At 38.6% G+C, this 19,018-nt stretch overlaps 1 protein-coding gene across 2 annotated transcripts in view; it reads right to left on the bottom strand.

Moving 5' to 3' along the window:
• Positions 1–19,018, bottom strand: part of ATG5 (autophagy related 5) — a 125,465-nt gene that overhangs the window by 103,492 nt on the left and 2,955 nt on the right. For both annotated transcript variants that reach the window (XM_049771222.1, XM_049771221.1), the window contains exon 2: positions 4,674–4,841. In XM_049771222.1, the coding sequence (XP_049627179.1) occupies positions 4,674–4,781 (108 nt within the window). In that variant the 5' untranslated portion in view covers positions 4,782–4,841. The remainder of the gene's footprint in view (positions 1–4,673; positions 4,842–19,018) is intronic.

The following is a 19,018-nucleotide window of genomic DNA, read 5'->3' on the forward strand; positions in this document are numbered from 1 at the left end:
AATAGCACAACAGGTAGGGTGTTTGCCTTGCATGAGGCCAACCTGGGACTGATCCCCGCCATCACATATAGTCCTCTGAGCCTGCCAAGAGTAATTTTCTGAGCGCAGAGCCAGGAGTAATCCCTGTGTGCTGCCATGTGTGGCCAAAAGCCAAAAACAAACAAATAAACAAAGCTCAACAAACCAGGGAGCTATCTCAGAGCTGGAGCATAGGCCTAGCATGCATGAGGCCCAGTGTCTGATGCCTGGAATAGTAGAGCCTCCGAAGTACTGCCTAAACCTGTTGTCTCCCAGAACTACCAGGGAGGACCACTACTTCCTCCTGCACAAAGAAATAAAAACTATGTGATAAGACCTTCCCCTTACCACCCCCAAAATAAAAGCTCAACAAAGATCATAAAAATGAGTAAGAATTCAGGAGGGGAAAAAATAATTTAGGCAAAGTCTCATGTACTGCAAACACTGATAAAGAATATCTGGCAAAGGAGAAAACATACACACACGAACTCCAAAAATATGGAGCACTGCAGAGAAAGAGACAGTGCCAAAAAAATAAAGAAATCAGTCATCAATATCAAAAATTGTGACAAATTCAATGGAAAAATCAAGATTTGGCAAGATATGTTCATTTTGAAGGAGTGTGAAACACAGGAAAATAAGTATAGACAGTAGAAAGGTAACAAATTTTTAAGAAGTTTCCTTGCAAAGGGAAAAGGCTGAAAGGGAAATGGGCTCAACAAAGGATTATTATAGGCTAACAAGAAATTGAGGCAATATAAATACTGTAAAAGAGACATCACAGATAAAATGTTGATGGGCTAGAGCCAAAGCACAACACACTTGCCTTGCACATAGCCAATTCACACCACCTCATATAGTTCCCTGAAGCCTGCCAGATATGATCCCTGAGCAGAGAGCCAGGAAGAGGCAGGAATAAAACCCAAGCACAACAAGTGTAGACCCTCCAAAATGAAGTCGAGAGTAAAATAAAATGGAGAGAGAACCTCTTCCTTAAAAACCACCAACTTCTTGGAAGGCAGGAGGAGATGGATCCAGAACACATATGGGCAGAGAGATGAGCCTTGCCTAGAAGGATACCTCTCCCCTCCGTTACTACCCGTTACTACAGAAGAAGGAAAGAAGTAAATGTACTGTTGCCAAGGGTAGTTTACAGACTTGATGCAGAAAGTTATGAAAGGTCCTAGGACATGGTTTTTATTCCTCTGTGCAAGAGAAAGTGAGGTCACCTGAGAAAAGGAAAGTTGAGATCAGGGCTCAAAGAAATAGTTTGAAGGAAAAATTTAAAAGAGACATAAAAGGCCAGTAATGGTAGGGGTAATAACATTATCATTTAGATCACAACCTGTCTGCCTATGTGATTTCCTTTGGTAACAAATCAAAAATTAGAAAATTTTTTTTGGGGGGGGGCATATCCAGCATATCAGGGGTTCCTGGCTCTGCACTCAGGAATCACTCCTGTCAGGCTTTAGGGACCATATGGGATGTCAGGGATCGAACCCGGGCTGGCCATGTACAAGGCAAACACTCTACCCACTGTGATTTGCTCTGACCCCTGGATGTATATTTTTATACAGAATAATCTGCATGAAAAGCAAGAATTTCTATTACTTTAACAGGAATAACTGAAAACTGTCAAGTTTCCAACAAATTTTCTTCCTATTATTCCCTGAAAAATACAGACATATTTCTCAATTAGATAGACAGGACATAGAGGTAATCTAAAAGATTTATGAGGCAATAAATTAAAATGCAAGAAAAAAACACACATAGCTAACACTAACATATTCTTCAATAAAAGCAATAAATGATACTAGACTGAATATTTGTTATAAATTTACAATGAATCAATACATTAAAATTTCACCTATAGAAAACTGTAAACATTATAAAAAAAAAAAGTAAAGCTAGTAGTTTCCAATATCTTCTCTCCATTTTCCATTCATTTACTCTCAAATTCCCTCTTATCAATCTCTGTAACAATGCCAGAGCATGCAGACTCTCCAAGCCATGGTGATAGCACTGTTAGGTTACCTCATCTGAACCTGGAGATTCTAGGAAATAGACCTACTGGTATTCAGGCTCAAATATTTTAACCTTACACATTATTATAAATCAAAGCAAATAAAAATACTTTAAAGCATTAATATGCAATCAAGATATTTGTAAAAAAAAATTATATCAGCACTAAAATGTTCAAGATAATCCTAACTACTGCCAATGTTCTTGTACATTTTCTTCCTATATGTATTTATATTTAAGTATTTATGGGCCAGAGCAATGGCACAGCAAGTAGGCTGTTTGCCTTACATGTGACCAACCTGGGGGAACGATTGCCGGCATCCTATATGGTCCCACAGCCTGTCAGGAGTGATTCTTGAATGCAGTCAGGAATAAAACCTGAGTACTGCTGGGTGTGGCCAAAAAAAACAAGGAAAAAAAGTATGTATGTACTTAAAGAGCCAAATTTGGTTTAACCACACGGTTTACAACTTAGCTTTTAGTTTAATATTTATGCTTGTTACACAATATTCTTCAAAAAGCATGATAATAATGACTGAGTTTCTTTTACATGGAGATTTAAAATTAAAAAATCATTCGGTAAAACTATCCTCATCCACTAGTAATTCTCAATTTTTGTTGCCATTTTAAAATTTGATTACAAGCAGCTAGTAAACACCTAACCTTGTTGCCACAATAATCTTTTCCAAATTAAACAAATTCAGGTATAAATAAATGAGAATATTTCTATTTTGAATATCTATAAATTTCACAAGTATGTCAAGCCATATTCTTTTTTTTTTTTTTTTTTTTGGTTTTGGGCCATACCCAGTGGCTCTCAGGGGTTATTCCTGACTATGCACTCAGAAATCGCTCCTGGCTGGGGGACCATATGGGATGCCGGGGATCAAACCCAGGTCCATCCTGGGCAGCCACATCAAGGCAAATGCCCTACCACTATACTATTACTCCAGCCCCAAGTTAAAATTTTAATTTAAAATAGCAAAATCTAGTTTGGGAATAATACAATATCTTAAACTATATTACTGAAAAACTGAAAATAAAAAAACCTAACAAATAAAAATCTTTTATTTATGAAAATAGGGAAATTTTTATAAAGACAAAAACTTATTGAGATTTCAATTATGATGGTCTAAGTACCGGTAACAAAAAATATCCCAATGTCGGGCATGCGCAGAGAAAAATGGCACAATTTCTGAGCTCAACAAGTCAATAAATGGGATTCCTAAGTAATTTCCTCAGAAACCTCAGTTCTCTAACTACAGCTGGTTAAGAAGCAGCACACTCTGTAAAACAGATTAGGGAGAAAGCATAAAGCTAGACTTATTTATTTAGAGGCAGGGATGTTTGGGGAAAAAAAGCTGGCAGTTCTTAGGACCTACTCTTGACCCAGTGCTGAAGGATCACTCTTGGCAATGTTGAGGGATCATATGTAGTGCCAGGGATCAAATACAAGGTGGCCATTTGCAAGGCAAACAACTCACTTGCTGTACTATCTCTCTGCCCTAGGGCAAGCTTTAATAAAGTGAAATAAAAATTTACTAAAGTAAAATAAATACATGTCCATTTTCCCAAATCTGCATGGGTAAAAATTATCATGTGTATTTTAGATGCAAAAAAGAAAATAACTAAGATAATGAAAGCTGAAAAGAATGTCTTGGCCTATTCAGGATTATTTGGTAAAAAGACAGAAGAATCTAATTAACAGAGAGATGTATTTGATATCTAAATTACTTCTGCACTCAGAAAAGACAAAAAAAAAAAAAGACCACTTATTCTAGCAGCCCGGGGGGTAAAGATGGGGGATATGGGATGCATGCTGGGAACAGGCGTAGGGGGAGGACAACACTGGCGGTGGGAACGACCCTGATTCAATGTCACTATGTATCTAAATTATTATTGTGAAAGATTTGTAATTCACTTTAGTCAAAATAAAAATTATTAAAAAAAAAAAAAAAGGGTACAGTGGGTAGTGTTTGCCTTGCATGCACCTGACCTGAGTTCAAACCCAGACATTCCAGATGCCCTCTGAGCACTGCCAAATGTGATGCCTGAAAACAGACAGGAGTAATCTTTGAGCATAGCTGAGTGTAACCCCCAAACCAAAAAAAAGGAAAAGCAGGCTAAAATTCAGAAGACATTTATCTGATAATCTTTCTAGAACAAATACTCTAATTCAAACATATAAATATATGTACAGCAATTTAGGTATTAAATAATTCTTTATCATGTACTTCTATGAATATAAAAATATACATTCATTCACATTTTCACTAAATTATAAAAAATAATTTGCTAAAAGTTGCCTGCAATCATTTAAGTGTCTGACCTTTCACTCTAAAAGAACTACTGCAAAAAAAAAAAAAAAAAGGCACATAAACAGTCATTCAACTATATATACAAACACATACAAGAAAAAAGCCGAAGACCCCAAATCAACATTTCAACAGTGACTGGGTTTATTACCCTCTGGTAATAAGGTAATAGAATTAGAGGTAAATTTTATTTTTTTTCCTAACTTGTTTTCTCTAGTAATTCTGTATTAGTTGGATAACAGCTTCCAGGTTTTTAAATCTTTATTTGTAAAAACAGTCTAAGTTAAATATCCCATTTGATACTATCAATATACTTACATAATATGGCTCTGCCTCCCGTTCAGTTATCTCATCTTGATACAGGGTAAAGCAAGTTGGAATTCGTCCAAACCACACATCTCGAAGCACATCTTTGTCATCTGTCATTCTTCCAGTGGTTAATGCAGAACATATAGGCTAAGTTCTTTTTTCCAACCAAAAGCCAAACTGGAAATAAAATGAAGTGCATCAGTCAGATCCTTGCAAGAACAAATAAAACTGTACTGAAAGAAATAACAGCAACAAAATAGTAAAAATAGGGAGCATTAGCACAGGTTGACCTGGGTTTGATCCCCAGCATCCCATATGGTCCCCTTGAGGCTGCAAGAAGTCATTTCTGAGCACAGTCACAAGTAACCCCTGAGGGCTTCGGGGTGTGGATCCCTCCCAAAAAACTCAGCCCCCCCTCAAAATGTCATAAAAGTCATTTAAATAAAAAAAAAATCTGGGATCAGCACTTTAAAAAATAAAGGCAAGGGGGCAGAGAAATAGCCAGTGGTAGAGTATTTGCCTTGCTCGTGGCCAACCCTGGATGGACCCAGGTTCGATTCCTGGCATCCAATATGGTTCTCTGAGCCTGCCAGGGGAGGAAGAGAGGGAGGGAGGGAAGGAGAGAAGGAAGGTGAAGAGAAAGGAGGGAGGGAGGAAGGAAGGTAAAAGTTGGATTCCAGAGTGATAATACTGTGGGTAAGGCATATGTCTTACATGCTGATCTAGGTTCTATTCCTGGTATCTCCATCCCTGCCAGGAGTTAATTCCTGAGTGCAGAGCTAGGAATAACCTGAGTGTCAACCAGATAAGGACCCAAAACCCCAAAGGTTAAAAATAAAATGAAGTGAAGACAAAATCAGTAACTTTTACATGCAGAACTATGTATTTAAAAAAAAAAACACATATTGGGCCGGGCAGTGGCGCTAAAGGTAAGGTGCCTGCCTTGCCTGTGCTAACCTTGGACGGACCGCGGTTCGATCCCCCGGTGTCCCATATGGTCCCCCAAGCCAGGAGCAACTTCTGAGCACATAGCCAGGAGTAACCCCTGAGCATTATCGGGTGTGGCCCAAAAACCAAAAAAAAAAAACACATATTAGCAAACAATTCAAACTACATATGATGATGTGTATGCAAGTAACATACTATAGCCTGAAAGTATACATGTATTATTCTCTCACGCCCTAAAGTGATCAACTATTTACCTAAAATATACCCTTCATGTCCTATATTTTTTATAGCACAACTCTCAACATATCATACACAAAGTTATTTCTTCCCCATCTAATATTAACAACTCCATCTCCAGATTCTACTTTCTTGCAAAATACATTTCTCATATTGGAAAATAATTTATGAATAGAAAAGTTTATTTTCATTCATAATCTCATCATATTGATCATTTGACTCTACTATCCTTGTTTTTTAAGTTTTTTTTGTTTTTTTTTTGTTGTTGTTGTTGTTGTTTTATGAAACAAACTCTCCAACAAAACTGGTCTTGCAAACTATTCCGTGTCATATTACTATCCCTGCCAAGAATGTTTCCCTCTGCTCTATTCAAATCCTAGCTATTATAATCACAACTCCTAATACTATGTACCAAAGGATGTGTACCAAGAGTTTCTATTCTGAGATTTTTTAAAATAATCACTAAGCCAGAAATACAGTGTAAATCTGCAAACTAAAGTGTTCTAAGTATGGAAGAAGTTAAATTTAAGCTCTGTAACATCCAAGATTCTTCCAGTGCTGATCTTTAATTAGGTTAATTAAGCAATAAGTAGTACGAATAAATGCTAAAAACTGCTGGTACCTGCACTACAAAATTCAATATCCTTCTAATTCCTAAATTTCCCAGTAGTGAGAAGCTAGCCAATTCAAAGTTTATCATAATGCATCCCTTTATTATAAACACCATATTAACTTAACCAAGTGCTAAAGTATTAATACTGAACTATTCAAGAACTTTTTTGTTTGCTCATCTGACCACTAACTGCATCAAAATTGCCATAAAACAAAGAAAACTAAGTTCTACATTTTATATCACTATACTTTGGCAATCAATCTGATGCAATGTCATCTAAAGGTAAACATGCTTTTGAAAGGGGTGAAAAAAACCTATTCCAAATAACAAGAACATTAGTTATGGATCAAACAGCATTCTGGATATTTGAACTGAATTCAGTACTCTTTCCAGCACATTCCAGTGCTTTATGTCATTTTAAAATATACCAATAAAGCTAACTATTGTAAGCAAATAATACAGGTAGGCAAACTTCATATAATTCTAATTCTACCTTTGCAGGCTTCAGATTTAAATAATGCATTAAGCTTCTGCATTATGCAAAAATTTCCAAGTTTACAATTCAAACAAAATTAACTCACTGAAAATAGAAAAAGTTGCACCACTTCCTGATACACTGACTGTGCAGATTTCTTAGATTATTTGTTGGTTGCAGAAAATATTGAAATTTGAATTACAGCAAATTAATCGAAAAATCTAATCTGATAGGGTGATAAGTGAGGTGAGTTACTGTAAGATTCTTCTTTTATTCACAAAGAAAGAAAATTGAGACAAAGAGCTCCTTTCCTGATACTTTATAAACTTAAATACAATTTTTGAGTTGAAAGTCACAAACAGTATTGTCCTATCAGTGGATGTTCTTCCTTAGGAAAAAAAAAATGTAGAAAATGGGGACGAAGAGGTGGTGCAGAGTGGTAAGGTTTCTGCCTTGCTGGTGCTAGCCTAGGATGGACCGCGGTTTAATCCCCCAGCTTCCCATATGGTCCCCCAAGCCAGGAGTGATTTTCGAGCGCATAGCTAGGAGTAACCCCCAAGTCACCAGGTGTGCCCCCCCCAAAAAAAAAAGAAAAGAAAAGAAAATTTGAAGGAAATTCAAAATTCAAGTGTTGTCACCTAGAAAAAGGTAATTCTTTAGGCTCTGTCTTTCTCTCTGACCACTGTGCTCGCAGGAAGGAATAAATCATCTGAGTGGTCAGACTCCAAGACCCATTTGAGTCATGTTTACCAATAGGCAGGAATCACTATGAGGCCTATTTTAATTAATATGTAGACATTAAAATATAATATGTAGATAGATATGGCTCCCTTCTTTCTCCTCCTCACTGCTAGATGACACAACTGGAATCCCTGTTCATTATTTTCACACTTTCTGTCTCTTGTGTCTGGAACATTAAAAGAAATGGACAATGGTTCTCCCTCTTTGTGGGAGATCCTTACCAACCATGATAAAAATGTGGAGCTGCCTCTTTTTTTATATTTCAAAAGCAAACTGAAGAACTCAATAAACATGACACAAGAGAAAATTTCACCAAAATTCTGCAGTAGCAACTTAAGTACAAAAAAAGAAAAGAAATTGGTCCCTCAGGGTCCAGATAAATAATACAGCAGCTATTGCTTTGCCTTGCAAGCAGCTGACATGACCTGCATGACCTCTGAACAAAAAAAGAATTGATACCATCATTCTCATTTACCTATAGTTTCTTATATACATATTCTTAAGTCATCAAGGTGCAATATATAATATAATATAATATAATATAATATAATATAATATAATATAATATAATATAATTAATATAATATAATAATGTAATGTAATGTAATAATAAAAATCCTATCAAGTACACAAGATTTGTTTGCAATATAATACTCCAAAGTAGATATATCACTATAGTTTGAAAAACATGAACAATAACTCAAAATGTTTAAGTCTCTTAGAGACCCCCAGTGTCCCATATGGTCCCGAGTCTGCCACAACTGATTGCTAAGTGCAAAGCCAAAGGTAACAGCTGAGCATCACCAGGTGTGACTCCCAAAACAAAAATAAATAAAAATAAATAAATAAATAAATAAATAAATAAATAAATAAATAAATAAATAAATAAATAAATAAATAAAAACAAGAACTAGATCTCTCCTTCCTGGGAGCCGGGAGTCTAGCAGGAGGAGGTTTGGCAAGCCCACGCCATGCCGGAGGCCTGCTTGGCCAGGCCTAGGGGGGGTGCGGGACTTGGGTAACCCCAGCACCCCTCTGCCGCCTTGCTCCAGATCTCCAGGGCTTCCCCAGGCCACACGCCTGGGCAAGCCGGTGAGTTGGGTCCCTTGGTGGAGCTTGAAGGTACCCTAGGCCTTCCCCCACTATCCATGCGGCTCCTTAGGTGGGGTCTGAGTGGGGCTCTGAACTTCTGGTCTCCCAGCTTCTTGAAGGATCTCTCCTTCCTGGGAGCCGGGAGTCTAGCAGGAGGAGGTTTGGCAAGCCCACGCCATGCTGGAGGCCTGCTTGGCCAGGCCTAGGGGGGGTGCGGGACTTGGGTAACCCCAGCACCCCTCTGCCGCCTTGCTCCAGATCTCCAGGGCTTCCCCGGGCCACACGCCTGGGCAAGCCGGTGAGTTGGGTCCCTTGGTGGAGCTTGAAGGTACCCTAGGCCTTCCCCCACTATCCATGCGGCTCCTTAGGGAGGGTCTGGGTGGGGCTCTGAACTTCTGGTCTCCCAGCTTCTTGAAGGATCTCTCCTTCCTGGGAGCCGGGAGTCTAGCAGGAGGAGGTTTGGCTGGCACTGGTAATCTCTGTCCAGTCTACATTCTCAAAATCGCGCGGGGGCAATAGGCCCCGCGCTCACAAGAAACATTAATAGTACTCTCACAAGAAACATTAATAGTATTCACTATCATTGAATTATGTTTTTATGTATGCAGAATGTCCATTTTGTATTCTGCCCTTTTGCATACCCCTTCATAAGTTCATATTTCTCTTTAACTTCTTTATCTCCTATCATCATTACTCCTTTTTTCCCTTTCTAACTTAAGTACTGTTGAGTCCTAATTCACAGACCAAAGTGGTGCCCTAGAGTTAACACCCACCCAACTATTTTAAAAGGCATAAAAATGACGCATATCTTTTCAACATTTTATGGGTGTTTTTTTTGACGGCTATAACTTTTGCTAAATACTTTCTTATACAGTGATGATCCCCCCCCCATGTTTTTTATCTTCTCTTTGTGAACTGCTCAATATGGAATTTGGTGTGATAGAATCCCTCAGTTTAATACTTATGTTTGAACCAAGTCATGGGTCTTGTTGGAAATGTTCTTATGCCCCCATATATCTGATAGCACCACGTGGCTTTATTACTTGTTTGCGTAGGCACACTAACATGGGAAAATACTATACATACCAATAAGTTCTTATCTAATAGAAATGGGAACACACAAATCTTGTAGTGCAATGAGACCTTACACCCTGAACATTGACATAAAGACCTGGCACAGGCCTCAGAAGAATGGGCATTCTCCATTTACCCCTTGATCTACAGAAGACATTTACAAAACATCCAAGGTTGTATATAACATCACCCGGAGGCATTCCTGTACCAGGGACGACCCTACAGCTGCTCTGACATCGATCTACTCAAAAGAGACATCCCTTAACACTGAGAAGACAACAAGAACAATGACCTGCTTACTGGACAGGGCTTGCTGTATTGCCCCTTAATTGTGAGGTTTGTCTATAACATCACCTGGAAGCAATCCTCTACCACGGAAGACCCTACCACTGCTCAGACATCGTCCTGCTCAAAAGAGACTTCCCTTAACACTGAGAAGACTTAACAACAACAACCTGCTTACAGGACAGGGCTTCCTGCATTCCCCTTTCATGGTGAGGTGAAACGAGAAGGCACTCCACATCATGACTTTAATATAGGACATGCAGATTCCAGAATCTTTAATACAGAAACATGAGACCGACAACAGAGACTGTGTGATAAGTGTGTTGGCGCTACGGACAATGTCTTGGAGCGAACGATAACTTTCCTGAGGCCTAGAGCTGGTCTTATGCCAGGAAACTTCAGGGGTAGGATCTCTTTGTATTTAGGCCAAGGCTATTCCTTTCCATGCCTCTCATATTTTGGTGGGCCTATGCAAACAACAATTGCCACTCTAACACCGTTTTTACTGTGCTCCTTTGACTCTAATCCTTAAAATACACCCACTTAAAATTTGAGGTTAACTTAAGCTAATATGCATGTACATGGAAATGTAAAAAATACTATGCCTCTAATGTTTAAGGAGTTACGTAAGTTTGATGGCTTTAGATTGCCTTGTGTGCTGTTAAGAAATATTATAATGTGCTACAATCTGGGGACTTGAGGGACAAAGTAATTGCACATGGATTCTGTTTTATTTATCTTAACTTTCTTTGGTGAAAGTTCAAAGTTAAGATATCAGCAAGGGGACTTCTTCTGATAATTATGTTATGGGTGATTGTCCTTCCACTGTAACTTTACCTTATCCTCTTTCTTTGCATCTTTTGTTCTCATAATTCATAATAAAAAATTATAAAACTGAAAAAAAAAAAACAAGAACTATAGTGGAGCATACACTTTGTATGCCCTAGTTCAACTTCTAAGGCCACAGGAAGTTTGAAGAATTCTGTTCTTGAAGTTATGGCATTTTTTTTTATTTTAGGTCATACCCAGTATTGCTCAAAGAAACATAGTATAAACAAATGGCCAATGGAAACAAACCCTGGGAATCAGACTACAGAACTAAGTTTAATCAAGAAGGCAGACTGGCGAGGCGGAGAGATAGCACAGTGGCGTTTGCCTTGCAAGCAGCCGATCCAGGACCTAAGGTGGTTGGTTCAAATTCCGGTGTCCCATATGGTCTCTGTGCCTGCCAGGAGCTATTTCTGAGCAGACAGCCAGGAGTAACCCCTGAGCACCGCCGGGTGTGGCCCAAAAACAAAAAAAAAAAAAAAAAAAAAAAAAAAAAAAGAAGAAGAAGAAGAAGGTAGACTGGGGGGTAGGGACCTTGAGAGTATAGTAGAGGAAAGCTGACAATGGTAGTAGGTGCAGTGTTGGAACACCTATGCCTGAAACTTTATTACTAACTATATTATAAACCGTGGAGCCTAAATAAAAATTGGAGGAAGGTCAAGTATTATAAGACTAAGTGTCACAGCATCAACACAATAGGAATCTTAATATTTCTAGAGGAAGTCAGTCAGAAGACCCACTAGGATGTTCTTACCCTTAGCGTGGGTAGCTGATCAAAAATTCCTGAGTGAATATTACCAACAGGTCCACTGAGAAATTTTTTCCCTCAAGTATGGATGGCTGGAAGATTCCTGAGAGATCCAGCAGCCCTACTGAGTCTTCTCTCAGTGTGGATAATTGAATGAGATGTTCTGTTAATGAAACTGACATTCTGCTTCCTTTACTACTGCTGTGTGAACATAATAGAACCTTTCTCATCCTAACATAAAAGTTTTTACAGGCAATATAGCCCTAATTAAATTTATCTTTACCTGGAATACTCAGCATCAAAAAAACCCCACAAGTTCTTCTCTCCTTGTCTTTGAACAACACTGCCGTTTGTAACAGAAAAGATTGCTTTGCTTCAGGGACTTCCCCTAGACATTTTGAATACCTGCTAACTATTCTACACTCCAAAAAGGTTTGGCCAGGACAGCATTGGGCTATTGAATTTTACTAGGTATAATTCTGTACCTCTTCCATATAAGTTTTATCTCTTTCAAAACTAGAATTTAGGAAGTTAGCCTTAACCACTAAGCTAGGAACCTAAGTAAAAATATTTTGTTACAGAAAATCTGGCTTCTTGCTAATCTCTTAATTTACATCAGTTTGACACCTAGGCCCAGGCCAGAGAGAAACTACTTTGAAATGTAAAAGTTTACCTTTCTTTTATCCTCAGGACTCCTAAATGAACTATATTCTATTCTAAGATTACAAACCACCTAGAGCCATGTGTATTGTTTTAAAGATCAAGGTTCACTGATAAGCTTCTGTACTTTGCAAAGAAACAAAAGGTGAGCATTCCTCTCATAATATAACTGTCCCTTTACTCCTTTAAGTACTCCTAGCTTGGAGATTCATGTTGTAACACTCTTGCCAGAACGTGTTTCCCCATACATTCATTATGTGGTCTTATTTCTTCATATTTCATATTTCGCTGCTGGTTTGTGCTACCGACTCTCCCTGAAGCAGATTCACTAATGTCCAACTGGCGCTTCCAGACAGAAGCCACCGATAGCAACTAAGCATCATTATGGAACATTGCTAATAATGATCAATAAAAGCCAATAAACATTTGACCATTTAATACACACAGGTCCTTGGAAGGTGCCTTGAGACTAGATCTTGATGATGATGATGTTGACATATTTCCTAAAACCTTAAGCACAACCACGGAAATATTACCTGAGTCTATTAAACATCCTTTTGGATCCATCCCATGGTTTTGCACAAGCCTGTGGTGGTTCATCAATCACCCTGTCTTAGTCCTTACCAAACCATTTCCCCACTGAGACATTCTCCAGGTCCAGCTCAAACAGCCATGCTAGGTTTCCTTTCTACACCTATAACTTTCCTTTACTATAGCACTTAAAAGTTCAGAGGAAAGATTTTTCTTCTATCTCTAATTTCCAATCTCATATTCTTTCCGTCATGTCACACCCACCACGAACTTCCCTTTCAAGTTTAAAACATCCACAGTTACAATGAAACTTTTCTTTGTAAGAACTTTTAGAAGATAGGGTAGAATACATTATCACTTTCTCTTACAGTGGTCAGAAAATATCTTTAAAAATGGAACTTAAAGAATGGATAAAATATGAATAGACCAAGAAAAGGCAAACATTCCAGTCAGGGCAAATTAGCATCATCAAAGGCGAGAAGCAGGGACTCTAGGCTGGGAACAGATCAAGAAAGAGCTGAGATTGTAGCATGCTTTAAATATAATATGTGATCCTAGAAAATTCATTTTACTTCATCAAGGCTAAATTTCTTTAGCTTTAAAATTTGCCAGGTCCACACCTGCGAGGTGGCACTAGAGGTAAGGTGTCTGCCATGCAAGCGCTAGCCAAGGAAAGGACCATGGTTCGATCCCCCGTTGTCCCATATAGTCCCCCCAAACCAGGGGCAATTTCTGAGCGCTTAGCCAGGAGTAACCCCTGAGCATCAAACAAGTGTGGCCCGAAAAAAAAAAAAATTGCCAGGTATGTATAAAAATTAAAGAACTAAATTATTTGCCATTGGAATGGATGAGTAAATTTTAAGTGAAAAGACATATTAAAAGCTAATTTTTTTAAATGTGAAATGTGTAATGGTAAAATGAGATCAGATCATGAAGCATAACGAAACTGAGTCTAAGTATCATTCTATAAACCAAGATAGCCTATATGATTTTATAATTTTGAAATATAAAAAGACACAATTTAAATATATAAGTATTTTTATACATTAAATACAATATATATGTAGTGGTAACCAGAGCCACAGCACAGTGGGTAGGGTATTTGCCTTGCACTTACTGATGACCAGGTTGGATCACCAGCACCCCATATGGTCCTGAGTCTGCCAAAAGTAATTTCTGAGTACAGAGGCAGGAGTAACCCTGAACGCCACTGGGGTTACTTTTTGGGGTGACCCAAAAACCAAACTCACCGCCACCACCACCACCACATACAGAGTAATAGATCTTTCCATGAGAGAAAAGCCAACCAGGAAGCAATTTTCCCATAGTCATAAAACAGTCAGGACCTGACTTAAACAGGTAGCAGTGAATTCCTGACAGATTTGAGATCTTTTCAGGAAAGTTTAACTACAAGTTGGTTTATAAAGAAAAAGTAGCTAAGGAAATAAAAGGACAGAGAAGCAGTTGGAACGACAGCACAGCAGGGAGGGCATCTGCCCAGCATCTGGCTGAGACAGGTTTGATCCTGGGCATCCCATCTGGTCCCCTGAGCCAGCCAGGACTGATTCCAAGAATGCAAAGCTAAGGAATAACCCCTGAGTGCTGAATCATATAGCCCAAAAAATAAAAAAAATTAAAAAAAAAAAAAAAGACAGAGAAAACTTAATTATTTTGGTTTGAGGGACACACCCAAATATGCTCAGGGCTACTTTCAGCTCTGTGCTTGTGTTTGGGGGTGAACAGAAGCCAGGAAATAAACCTATATGCAATGAATGTTTTCAGTCCCCAGAGCTATCTTTCCAGCCCTGATAGTGAAGATTTATATGCCTATACAACAAGGTTACATAGCTAAAAGCTTTTCACATCTAATAGATATGAGTTTAAACACAAAGTTCTAAGCTGTGTGTCCCTAGGATAAAACTGATTTCTCTATAGGGCTAGAGAGATAGCACAGCAGTAGAGCATTTTTGCCTTACAGGCAGCCGACCCAGGTCTAATGGTGGTTCAATTCCCAGCATCCCATATTTCTGAACGCAGAACCAGCACTGCTGGGTGTGACCCAAAAAAACAAAACAAGACCAAAAAAATTTTGACTTCTCTAAAGCTCATATCTACAAATTAAAGATAATTCTACTTTCAGAGTTGGTGTTTTTTAGCACCTGGTAACCAATTAGTAAGTTGCACATGTATTTAATACAGTTCTTAGTTTTTCCCATAGCCCCTCTACTTCAATCTCTTTTCTACTCTTGTTTATTTTTCTATTTTTACTTTGCACCATGATTTAGAATATTGTTAATAATAGTGTTTCAGGCATATAACATTACAAAATCACATCCTCTGCCAATATTCCAAGGTCCCTGTATTCAGTTCTGCACACTGACTCTATATCTTGGCCATCTGTTATTCTCTTACAATGTTTCTTTATATTCCACATATCCAGAGATGAGTCTGTATTGTCTCTCTCCCTCTGACTATCGTACCCAGCAAGATACCCTCTAGTTACATCTTTTCCATAGAGAGTAGACCAGATAGCATTCCCACCAATAGTGGGTAAGGGTTCCTTTGGTCACAGTCACATTGGCTCTTTTTACTCTCAGTGTTTGGCAATATCCCTTATGTAACGTGATATCCCATTGTTATTTCAAATCAGTTCTTAGCCCTCTTTTAGAACAAAATCAGTTTAGGACTAGAAAGATAGTACCACAGATAGGGCACTTGCCTTGCATGCAGCTGATCTGTGTCTGGTCCACAGCACCATATAAAGTTCCCCAAACTCCAATAATCCCTGAGTGCAGAGGCAGGAGTAAGCCCAAAATACCATCAAGTTTAGTCCAAAAAATATGGGGGGAGAAGGGGATAAAGAGAAAAACAAGTTAACACCAGCTCCTTGAGAACTTTCTGCAAATCATCTTCATTACCATATTTGCCGCGATATAAAACAATTGGGCGTATAAGACAACCCCCTAATTTTGCAGTTAAAACATAGGTTTAGGCCTATCTTCGCTAAATCAGACAGAACTGTTCCTGTGCTGCAACTGTATCTTCCACAGTGAGCCAATCACAACAAGCAAAGGTTCAAAGGTTATATTGTAATAGACTTCCTCTCTGACTCTAGCCAATTTGAGCAGGCTTTTGACAGTGTAGATTCGGGTCCAGAACACTGTCTAATTTGCATGCATAAAAAGCCTGCTTGGATTGGCTGAGTTAGAGAGGCGGTCCGGGCAGCCTTGCAGTGATTGGTGCAGGATCGAGTTGGAAAATTTGTTTTGTGGCAATATTCAGACAATTTTCGTTTAGCGGCATATTGAAATATTTTTCAGGATATACTCGGTGTATAAGACGACCCCCTATTTTCGGTTGACTTTTTTTTTGTTTCAAAAGTCGTCTTATACGCTGGAAAATACAGTACTTTGAAACTTTTTCTTTAACTGTGTGTGTGTGTGTGTGTGTGTGTGTGTGTGTGTGTGTGTGTGTCTGTCTGTCTGTCTGTCTGTCTGTCTGTCCCCAAAGCAATAGCAGAATGAGTAGAGAGCTTGTCCTGCACATGACAGTCACTGATTCAATTCCACAGCTCTGACAGAAGTACACATTGCTGGATGTAGCCCCAAACAAAACAATAACAATACACACATATAAATATAATAATCACTGTAACCATGCATTGCAGTAATAGTGATCTAAATTTGTCTTTTGTCCCTTTCCCACACAGAATTCTGAGAATCCTTGACAGTAGAAACTGAGTCATATTTACTTCTGTACTCCAAATATTATCTTATGCTCTAATTTTTTGAGGTAGAAAATATCTAATTATGTAAGCTATATAAAACCAAAATTTAAAATAGACATTTTCCTATCTAAGTTTTTTCCCCTAATCAGTCTAGTGACACTTTAAATTCAGCAAAATTCATGATTTTAGAAAAATACTTTTACTTTCATACAGCAAATGAGACCATCCATCCATTTGAAGGTAGGCTCTCAGAAAGCTCTCATGGAATCCTACTAGAAAGAGCATCTTGAGGGTAGAACCACCTCATCCCTAACGCTGTATGGTTTCAAATTAGGCAAATAGCACAGCATAATTCAATGCATAATTAGTAGTCCCTTTTCTCACTACTGAACTGTAAAAAGGAGAACCCTGATGCTATCTTACTGACATAATCCTCACTACAGCAAAATTACCAAGAATAACAAATATAATTAGTAGCAAATTTAGTAATAAATCTTCTAAATTACTGCTAAAAGTAAACCTTCATTAAAATATTATCTATGGGGCAGGAGTGGTGGCGTGGAGCGGTAAGGCTTCTATCTGCCTTGCTGGCGCTAGCCTAGGACGGACTATGGTTCGATCCCCTGGAGTCCAATATGGTCCCCAAGCCAGGAGCAATTTCTGAGCACATAGCCAGGAGTAACCCCTGAGCATCACTGGGTATGGTCCAAAAACAAAATAGAAAAAGAATAAAATATTATCTATATTGGCTGGTCTACTGTTGAATCTATAGCAATACTTTCTAATATGGGTCCTTAATTCCTATATTTTGTTAGTCCATTTACTTTAGCATTGTCCTAAATAATTTTTTCATACTTTCCCTTTTCTCAAATGTTCACATCTTTCAGCTAATAATTTGTTTTTGTTTCTTTTCGTTCTGTTCATAAGAATGGTTTCCACAAATTTCTATAGGGAGTTTAATGAGAACCAGAGGTTCCACTTTCTTTATGGTAAAAATAGAGCTAATGGCTTCATACCACCCAAGGCAAGGGTCAGAGAGATAGTACATCTTAAAGATAGCACTTGTCTTGCATGCAGCCAGTACTGGATGGATTCTTTACACTGCACTGGTCCCTGAGCACCACCAGGAATGCAGAACAATGAATAAGCTGTGAGCACAGCTCAATGTAAATAAACAAACCTACAAGGCAGGCCGGAGAGATAGCATGGAGGGAAGGCATTTGCCTTGCATGCAGAAGGAAGGTGGTTCAAATCCTGGCATCCCATAATGGTGCCCCCAGCCTGCCAGGAGTGATTTCTGAGCATAGAGCCAGGAGTAACCCCTGAGCGCTGCCGGGTGTGACCCCCCCAAAAAAAACCCAAAACACAAAAACAAAATAAAACCAAAAAAAAAAACAAACCTACAAGGCAAGTTTCCTACCACTGAGTCACATCCCAGCTCGTCTCATAGTTCCAGATGCCATTTATAGTTACCAATTTTTTATCTTCGGCTCAGACATCTCTGAACCCTGGGTTCATATATACCATTACTCATTGACATTTCATCTGAAAATTCACATATAAAAGTGAAAATAATTTCAGAACTTTCTTGAGATCTTCCCCATATCACTAAGTAATAACTCTTATTTGGTTGTTCAGGCCATATATAATAACCCTTGCTTGAAATCATCATGATCCTTCATACCTCACAGGCTCTAACTAATAAACGTGCCTAGAATATGGCCATTTATCACCAGCACCACATTTAACACAGGACCCAAACCTCATTGACCTGTAATCAGCATGTAAGGGTCTACTAACAAGTCTTATTTCTGATCCTGAGCTGAAACAATACATCTAAAATACCCATTTTTCCCCCGACTCCCCACCACCACCCACCCACACACCTGCAGACCCGCTCTCAGAAATACCATTTAAATAGCAGCAGAGTCAATTTGTTTCTATATTCAAAAGCCTAGCATTTCCCGCACATGTGTGTAACTGGCCCAAGCACAAGGTGCCTGTGCCCTCATGTCCCCTATCTTGAGATGTGTACTTTCATACATTCAGTCTGGAAGAACCCCAAGTTCTTTCTCTTTCTCTCTCTCTCCACTCCCTTCCTTTCTTCCCTTCCCCCTCCCTATGCCCCCCTTCTCCACCTTTTCTTTCTTTCTCCTCTCTCCTTCTTCCTCTCAAGAAAACAAAAGGTCTTATAAAGTTTGACAAAGCCCTATACCCATGATTTTTAATTGCAGATGTAGAGAGGAGTTCATGGCCAAAGGGTAAAAAAGTTGAAGATCACACAAAGAAAGAACAAAATCATGCAGTTTGCTGCAACACAGACAAAATTAGAGGCTATCATTCATGCAGAACGATCACTCTCAGTGTGGGACTTTTTCTAGCATCCCTATGGAAA

The sequence above is a fragment of the Suncus etruscus genome, chromosome 4, assembly GCF_024139225.1.
Source record: "Suncus etruscus isolate mSunEtr1 chromosome 4, mSunEtr1.pri.cur, whole genome shotgun sequence".
In the NCBI taxonomy this organism is placed as follows: Eukaryota; Metazoa; Chordata; class Mammalia; order Eulipotyphla; family Soricidae; genus Suncus; species Suncus etruscus.